This window comes from Cynara cardunculus (genome assembly GCF_001531365.2).
Source record: "Cynara cardunculus var. scolymus isolate 2C chromosome LG 1, CcrdV1, whole genome shotgun sequence".
Classification (NCBI taxonomy): Eukaryota; Viridiplantae; Streptophyta; class Magnoliopsida; order Asterales; family Asteraceae; genus Cynara; species Cynara cardunculus.
In genome coordinates this window covers 1,197,745-1,207,553 of record NC_037528.1, presented here as the reverse complement: position 1 = coordinate 1,207,553, position 9,809 = coordinate 1,197,745, and the positions used below count along the sequence as shown (strand labels likewise).

At 36.8% G+C, this 9,809-nt stretch overlaps 1 protein-coding gene across 1 annotated transcript; it reads left to right on the top strand.

Moving 5' to 3' along the window:
• Nucleotides 1–2,561: 2,561 nt before the first annotated feature.
• LOC112502657 (subtilisin-like protease SBT1.3) lies at nucleotides 2,562–5,134 on the top strand. Its single transcript, XM_025106630.1, has one exon. The coding sequence runs from the start codon at nucleotides 2,629–2,631 to the stop codon at nucleotides 4,966–4,968; it is 2,340 nt and encodes a 779-aa protein (XP_024962398.1). The 5' UTR covers nucleotides 2,562–2,628; the 3' UTR covers nucleotides 4,969–5,134.
• The last annotated feature ends 4,675 nt before the right edge of the window (nucleotides 5,135–9,809 follow it).

Here is a 9,809-nt window from a genome sequence, read left to right as displayed (position 1 = left end):
AATCACTGACAGAATATATTTTAATTTTAATTAAAATAAACTTTATCAAAAATCTTTTTTAAATATAATTATTTTTTTGTAAATGTAAATATTTTTTTGTTATATTTGTTTAATTTTATGGATCTAAATACTTTTTGGTTCAAAAAATATTTAAGGGCTTAATCGTTCAAAATATGAATGTTCATTGGGTTTTTTTCCGGATTCAAGGACTTATTTGTTCCAAAAATTGTCCAAGGAGTTATTTAATATTTTTTGGAATATCCAAGAACTTATTTGTTCCAAAAATTGTCCAAAGACTTATTTAACATATTTTGGAATGTCCAATGACTTATTTAACATGTTTTGGAATGTCCAAGGACTTATTTGTTTCAAAAAAAGTCTAAGGACTTAATCATTCCAAACAAGAAAGTCCATTGATTTTTATTGTACTTTTCCCTATTTAAAACAACTTAATTTTTTTGTAAAAGTGTTTATCAAATTATGTGGTATCAAATAAGAGTTTTATAAAAAATATTTAGATTAACTTATTACAGTACCAAAAAAAGATATTTTTTCAAAAAAAAAAAACCCCTTCCTCACTTCTTTCTTTCTTGCATACAACATGTATTTCTCCCTCTCCTACAAATATCCAACCAATCCACCATTGAAATGTTATGCTTCCTTCATCTTTTTTCTCTGCAAATTTTCAACTCAACAATGGTGGCTCTCTCTAATCCCACAATCAAACAGTTCTTCGTCAAAACCTGCAAACCAGTCAACCCTTTGACTATCCCCTCCTACAATTCCCCTCATTGACCTCTCGAAACCCAAATCATAACACCTTGTCAAAGCTTGTCAAGATTTTGGATTTTTTAAGGTCGTTAATCATGAAATTCCTACCAAATTCATCAATAAACTCGAATCAAAAGCCATTAAATTCTTCTCTTCTCTTTCAGTGAAACAAAAAACTGGCCCACCTTCACCTTTTGGTTATGGCAGCAATAACATTGTTAGAAATGACGATGTTGGTTAGGTTGAATATTTTCTCCTCAACGCCAAACCCAAATCCTCCAGAGTTAAAAGAAAAGGATAAAAATGTAAGTTGTTTCCGACAAGTTAGAATGAAGTAACTTATCAAAAACTCCTTATTACCGCTGCCAAACCAGTATAAGCATTTTCTTTTCTTTCCATCCAAACATTAAAAATTGCTTATTACCGGTACCACAACGGAATAAGTCGATAAACTCTTTAAATAAGCAATTTCAAACACCCCTTAGTCTTGACATTTTATGGGCTCAAATAATAGTTGGAGTCTGGGTTTGAGCTATATATTCGGTTCAAAGCCACTCATCATAGTAGATGGTCAAACGATCAAATCCTAGCGAGCAAAAGTACCACAAGCCACAATATTCCCATGGAGACGTCCTGTCATGCTTCCCATTTTCTTTTGGTCATTCGGAAAGCAAGTAAAATTTGGAAACTTAAAGGGTACTAGTTGCCTTGATTAAAATTCGATACATTCCAATTCGTTTATCACCCTACAACTTTGTACTATAAGAACATATCAACTCGTACCTCTACGTCTTCCGGTCAAATATTATCTATTAGGTTAGCAAAAGCAAGAAGGACAAGACAGATTACTCTTAAACTAAGCAGAAGTTCTTTTACAAAATCTGTCTTCCAATATAAAGTTAAGGCCTTTGTACATTCTATATCCCCACATCCAACTTGGTTTGTTTCTACTTAACTTATTAAAGAAAAAAAAACATAGAGGGTCTTATTTAGAGATGAAGAAGGCCAATCTTGGTGTGTATTAATTGCCGACGGTAAACTGTTGTTGTGGCATATACTTGTGAGTAGCTAGAAAACATATATTGTAAGAGAGAGTAGTAGTAATTCACTAATAACTGCTGCAGTTACTCCCTCTCACTAGTAACCGTTGTACATTAAAAGCAGTGGCTCTGGCTCTGGCTCATCATCATTTTCTTGGTGTTGATTTGCCATTTTTTTTTTCCGGTTTTATCTAAATGTTATCACTCTGTAAGTAACGACTCCTCAACTTATAAAGTATAAGAACAAACTTCAAAAGGAAAAAAAAAAAAAGTTGCTAGTGGGCACTTGCAGAGCGCACGTCATTGGAAAGATGCATGTTTACTCACTTGCTGAGCACACATCACTTGTGAAGGTGCCCCATACGACATTGATAACATTAAATCAATTTTTTGTAGTTGAGGAGTTGTTAATCACGAGGATGGCGATTTTTAAAAAAAAAAAAACTTGAGAAGAAAAATGATGAAGAGGTAAATTTAATCTATTCAAGGGCTGTTTGTGTGATTTTTGCGGTGAACCAGTAGTACTATGACAGATAAGAAGATGAAAACCCTCAAAGAGGTAACGACTCGTTAAATCCTTATCACCAGCCAAGTCCATCTCCCAAATATCAACCGCCATTATTATTCAACTACCACTTTTATTACCTGCACAAGATGACACACCAGGCCCTCTCTCTCTCTCTCTCTCTCTCTCTCTCTCTCTCTCCTACACACACCGCTTCTAATAAAATCACTCCATTTGCCTTTCTTCTTCCACTCATCTTCTTCATTTCCTCCTTCCCAACACTACTCAGATCAGAACTTTTAATTTCAAGAAATGGGTAGGATTCCTGTAAAATGGTGGCTATGTCTGTATCTATCAAGCTGTCTGACCATCAACCTTGCTCTCTCATCCACCAACAATGGCGTATCCAAGAAAACTTATATTGTCCATATGGACATCGCTGTTAAACCTACAACCTTCACTGACCATTTTGAGTGGTACTCATCACTCGTAAGATCAGTAGCAGTTTCACCCGATGGCATCAATGAAGAAGAAGAAGATCAAAGAGTTATTTATACATACCAGTCGGCTTTTCACGGTATGGCGGCATGGCTGAGCCAGGAAGAAGCAGAAAGGCTCGAAGATCAAAATGGTGTGGTTAGCGTACTTCCCGAGGTTAAATATGAGCTGCATACGACAAGAAGTCCCTCGTTTCTTGGGCTGGTGCCGGAAGATAGTACGAGCGTCTGGTCTGACAAACTGACTGACCACGATGTTGTCGTCGGTGTGCTGGACACCGGAATCTGGCCGGAGAGCCCAAGCTTCAATGACACAGGTTTTACCTCCGTTCCGACCCACTGGAAAGGCAAATGTGAAGTCGGCCGGGGTTTTGGAAAGCACCATTGTAATAAAAAGATTGTCGGTGCTAGAGCATTTTACCATGGCTATGAAGCTGCCACTGGGAATATCAATGAGGAGAAAGAGTACAAGTCTCCTAGAGATCAAGACGGTCATGGGACGCACACGGCAGCCACGGTTGCAGGTTCTCCGGTGCATGGAGCCAATCTTTTGGGCTATGCTTATGGTACAGCCAGAGGAATGTCTCCTGGGGCAAGAATTGCAGCTTATAAAGTTTGTTGGACTGGTGGTTGCTTTAGCTCTGATATTCTCTCCGCCGTTGACACGGCGGTGGCAGACGGAGTCAATGTCATGTCTATATCTTTAGGTGGTGGAGTTTCATCATACCATCGTGACAGTTTGTCAATAGCGGCTTTTGGAGCCATGGAGAAAGGGGTTCTCATTTCGTGCTCTGCAGGAAACGGTGGGCCTGATCCAGTCAGCCTGACTAATGTTTCGCCATGGATTACTACAGTTGGTGCAAGCACCATGGACCGAGATTTTCCAGGTTCTGTGAAGCTGGGATCTGGGGTGATGCTGAAAGGGGTTTCTCTTTATAAAGGAAGAAGAAATCTAACACCCAAAATGTTGTATCCTCTGGTTTATACCGGGAGTAATTCAAGCAGCCCTGACCCAGGTTCGCTGTGCTTGGAGGGAACACTGGACCCACATGTGGTTGCAGGAAAGATTGTGATATGCGACCGTGGGATTAGTCCTCGAGTTCAGAAGGGTCAAGTGGTAAAAGAAGCAGGTGGCATAGGGATGATTTTGTCCAACACCGCTGCCAATGGAGAGGAACTGGTGGCAGATTGCCACCTTCTTCCGGCAGTAGCTGTAGGGGAAAAAGAGGGAAAAGCAATCAAGCAATATGCAATGAGAGATCGAAATCCCTCTGCGAATCTTGCATTTTACGGGACCAAAGTTGGTATTAAACCGTCTCCAGTGGTGGCTGCTTTTTCATCCAGAGGACCTAATTTCATCTCCTTGGAGATTCTGAAGCCGGATCTGGTGGCTCCGGGAGTCAATATACTTGCTGCTTGGACGGGTGATATGGGTCCATCGAGTCTAGAGACTGATCGACGTAGAGTAGAGTTCAATATACTTTCAGGCACTTCCATGTCTTGTCCTCATGTGAGTGGTGTTGCTGCATTACTGAAAGCAAGACATCCAGATTGGAGTCCTGCTGCTATAAAATCAGCATTGATGACAACAGCATATATCCATGATAACGCCTATCAACCTCTGAAAGATTCTTCGACTGGTGGACCATCTAGCCCATATGACCATGGTGCAGGACACATTAACCCATCTAGAGCCCTTGACCCTGGTCTGATTTACGATATTGGAGCACAGGATTACTTTGACTTTCTGTGCACACAGGGTTTAACCCGCACCCAGTTGGTGGTTTTTGCCAAGTTCTCCAATAGAACCTGCCAGCATTCCCTTTCTGGCCCAAGCGATTTGAACTACCCAGCTCTATCGGCTGTGTTCCCAGAAGAAAAAAGAGTTTCTGCTGTAACTATCCACAGAACAGTGACTAACGTTGGACCTCCGACTTCAAAGTACCATGTGGTTTTTTCAGAATTCAAAGGTGTGGATGTTAAAGTGGAGCCATCGACTCTAGATTTCACCAAGAAATATCAAAAGCTCTCTTATAAGGTCACCTTCACAACAAAGATTAGGCAAACAGCACCAGAATCTGGAGCTTTGATATGGAAAGATGGTGTACACAGAGTAAGAAGCCCAATTGTAATCACATGGCTGTCACCACTATAAACCATGTTGTTAGAGACAGGGATAAAAACTAGAGGTGCAACAATAAAAGATGCTTATCCCAAAAAGCAGTGTTAAGTGTTGATTCATTCTCAGATCATGTAACCCTCTTTTTGCTTTACCTTCAACTATTTGGCAATATATTCTCTTAGCGTTTTATCTTCATAAAGGGACTTGTTTGTTCTGCCTAATTCACAACCAGCTCAATTAAACTGAACTAAATAAAGCCAACTTGGAGTTGAGCATCCCCCACCTTTTTCATTGAATAACAGTAGAAGTTCTGTTATCCGTCTAGCTCTGATTCAAAAGGAGTCAAATGTGTGTGGATATTTCCTCTGCAAGTGTAGAGCAAACTGAATGGTACTATGGTCAAAACAGACACAAGCTACAAGTTTGAAAATTTGAAAGGAGTGTTTGACCAACAAAAGGAATGCAGCCAAGAAGTTCTTTAAGTTGTATTATTTCCAATAATTATTTATGAACATCATCTCTTGGTTGATAATCATATGTTGCAGGTGACGATAGATCTTACATTCCCACCATTTCAATACGTTATTTGTATGTGATATGTTACATGTAACTACTCCCCTATAGCTAATTACTAATTGAGAGAGGAATTTGTTAAATTTGTGGTTCTACTATCTACTGCAATATATAGCTTTTTGCTCAAAGAGGCATGCTAATAATTCTCCATTACAATGACTTGGAATAAGAATCTTGTACATCAGGCAGTACTGAACTAGAAACCAAAACTGGACATGTGTGGTGACCGTCTGCAGGCTCCAGAAAAAACGATTAATCCACTACAAGAATTTACATAAGACATGAGACTGAAAACTGGATGGCCATTCAAGTGATTGATCAAGTTCAAGGCAGTCTCTGAATCAATCGACAAGATAATCAATCTTATACAGTAATCAATGAAGACAAAAAAAGTTAGAACGGTTACAGGCTGCTTAGGCTCACATGCCCATCAATCTGACCTAAAAGAGTTGCATGATCTGTATACATAATACATACTTCTATTCTTGGCACATATATTATCCAGCTTAGAATTGGAAAGTATCGGCAACTAGCACTCAAGTATATTGTAAAATGACTCTAACAAATAGTTCCGTGAACAAGACTCCCCTACCACTGTAATATCTACAGAAAGGTTAGATTAACATAATCACATAAGAGGTACAAATCTACAGAACACAGTGCACTATTGGATATTTAAGGCCACACGTCAAACATATGAGAGTTTCCACAATACAAACGTATACTCAGGGCCACTCGCTTCATAAATTAGCGGGCATGCTTGCCAACTCTAGAGCAACCAGAATGGGTTCAAATCCAACTTTTCCAATATGATGGCAAATCATCTGTCTATGGTTGATAGATGAATATACATGGAGCATGATACGTGCTACATGGCTTATATGGTAGTTCTACATTAACCAACTAAATCAAAGGCTCTCTCAAGGACACTACATTCCTTAAAATGCATCCCATAACCCAATACAATATTTGATCATTTGACCATCCTAAAGCAAATATGTGGGAAGAAAAGGCATGTGTTCAGTTGAGCAATCAATAACAATTCAAATATCAAAAAATCTCTCAAACCACATGCCAGAGGATGAACTTTTCTCCATCCACACATTGACACACTGACACCGTTGTTAATCCATAGGACAAGACCCAAGAGTCAGGATTTGAACCAAGGACCTCTAATTAATCTTGAATAAGTTCCAAGCTTTTGAAAAGACCCAGCTGAGCTACTAAATACAAAGAATTCCTAGTAAGAACAATACAAAAGACAACAAAGAGGCAAGCCGTGTTAGCGTAATGAGATTGATTAGTTGCTGTTGGTATGATTTTTCCTCAATAGCACCCTGAAATATGGCCTCCAACAATATGCCTGTTGATGATGTGAAGTATGTTCTCGTTGTCGTTGGGACGGCTGGTCCTCCAAGCTCGATCCAGAAAGTAACAAATGCAGAGGGTTAAGGGTGGTGTCCTTCCAATTTGCCTCTGATGTGAGTGCTATCATGAGAGGCATAAGAAGATTGTAGACTTGCCTTAAATGCATTTCCAATACTATAACGAACAAGTTGAAACCTCTATTCCTAAATAATCATTATTTGAGTTTTAAGACTCTGATGTTCTTATTCCGTGGACAAACAGCAGTGATTGTGATGATATTCTGCATTTAGATACTGATGTGGATGAATTTGAGCAACAAAATTAATGTAGTAAATACATAGTTCTCAGAAATCCATAACACTTTTATCTGATCTTCCAATTTCGTTCTTGATTTAACACGCATATTAACACTAGATTATAGACATGGTAACCAATATGTATAAATGCTGCGAGTTAAGCATTTAACAAACCTGGACACTGGGAGCAAACCGGTTTCCGATGCATTCTGAATTTTGAATGCTGGATAAGATATGATGCATATGATTCTCTTGTGTGTATAACTGTATATAAATGCAATGCAACGCAACGCAACGCAACGCGATAGATGAACTCGTCAAGGGAGCCTCTTACCAATTCTAATGGGGATTGACTCGAAGAAGAAAGGAAAGGAGATGAAAGAGATCATTTCTAGGGTTCTAAATTTGAAGATTACCGTTTGCGAGAAAAAGTGGAGGGAGAAAGGGGAGGAAAACAAAAAAAAAAGTTAACAACTCGTGTTATTCAATGAAAATAATGATTAAGTTTTCTAGAACTTTCTTTTGATAATAGAAAAGAAATTAAAATTCTTTAAAAATAATATTAAAATTATAAATTATCCCATATTTTATATAAAAAATGTATTTTTAAAATTAATATTTGTAGAATTTACATGTTCTTTTTAAAAATAATTTACTGATGAATTAGCAAGAGAATGCCCACAATGTCATAGTAATCCAAAAAAATATATGGATGGTTTATCAATGGATTACTCTGGTGTCGTCGATGATGGAAAAACCGCTACTAGATTACTGACGGATCAACGTTGTTTGTTTACTAAGATCATCATAGATTGTTAATGTGTCCATTCCATTATCGTGGGAATATTCGCCCATGGTACAAGCATGACATGTGAAAGTTGTTACGGTAAATTACATCTTTTGTAACCATTAAAAGATCGTTTCTTTTAGTATAATGTTTTTGAGGGACTTGGATTTCATAGAAAGATTTAATATCGGGAGGATTTGATTCTTTGGTGTGTTTGGTTTGTAATATTTGGAACGGAATTAAGTTTCTTTTTTATAAATAATTAAGTTACATTTTTATTAATTCACTAGGTTCGCTCTCGTGTATTACGCGAAGTAATTTGAAAAAATTAAATCATGTCAGGAACTTATCTTACAAATATAAATGATCATTGAAAGTATGATGTTACTTCAGACTTGTACTCTTGAAATAACTCTAACGAATAACTCTAAAAAATAACTCTTCAGACTTGAATTTAGAAATGAAACTATATCAATAATTAGTTAAAATGAAGTTAATCCTATAATAAAATTAAATTTAGAAATGAAACTATATCAGTAAATTGAATTTAAACTTAGAATTAAATTTAGAATGACTTCAGACTTGTACTATTTAAATAACTATGAAGTATAACTCTAAAAATGACTTCATACTTGTACTCTTGAAATATCTTTGAAGTAAAACTCTTCAGATTTCAGAGCTCTGTACAGACAAGTCAGAAGCTCTGCATGCACTATGCAAAGACTCTGCATGGTGCTCTGTATGAAAAAAGAAGACTTCAGAATTCGGGTGAGCTAACTCTAAAGAATGACTCTTTAGACTTGTACTTCGGAAATTACTCTGAAGAATGACTCTTTAGACTTGTACTAAGATTTTAACTTAATCAATTTAAATGTTTGCCCAACAATTAATGGCGACCAAAACTAGATAGATAATTACCCAATTATAAACATTAAAGTAGATAGATATTCACCACGACCCGACTACACATAGAGGTCACACACCCCTCATAATCCATAGACATGTCGCCTCTACTCGACCTCTTCTTATGTGTGTAATCAAACAGTTTCACAATGGTCGGTAGCACGACGTTTTGCTTGTGTCTCAAAGGTCAAATAACAACGATCATTGTTCCAAATATCAACCATCTGCATCCACACATGTGGAGAGATCCAATTACGAGGGAAGTTCTTCAACACATTCATATCCTTATATCGGTCTCTTTCATCGTAATTGGAATACGTATTCTTTGCTTTCTCCGTAGTCTTTTTATATACATACACCCTAAAAGAACATGTAAGTGAATAAACAATAATATGTATTAGACAAAGATGGTACTCAAAGTGGAAGGTTGAGTAAGTTGATAAATAATGTTGTAGAGGTATGTGGTTGGTGATTTATTACTCTCTTTGCTAGCGTCTTGCTAGTCTTTTTATAATATTTCGTTTTTCTTTGCCGGTAAAAAAAAAAAGACATTTCATTTAATCAAAAGAAATAAATATAAACTTTATATATCTATTCATAAATAATTACGTATTTTTGGATTAATGGGCATGTTTCAGATAACATTTAGATATCGTATAAACAGTTAGGATATAAATAACTATTTATTTACTATGTACCAAAATTATAAATGTTTGTAGCATATAATAACATAGCCGTAAAAGTTGTAGAATTACAACAAAAAAAAAAAAAACTGTAAACTTGAATTTTATGAGTGAACAATATATTTATGTGCACGATACATTTAATGTCATGTGGTCAAATAGTCAGTAAACATTTGTATATTTAGGTTCAAACAGTTTACCTAACTCAACCAACCTATTTACTCTTTACCTGTTTCAAGTAATTTTAAAAGTACCCATTTCACA

Coding starts and splice junctions, on each gene's coding strand:
- LOC112502657 (XM_025106630.1), top strand. CDS start 2,629: ATGGGTAGGATTCCTGTAAAATGGTGGCTATGTCTGTATCTATCAAGC.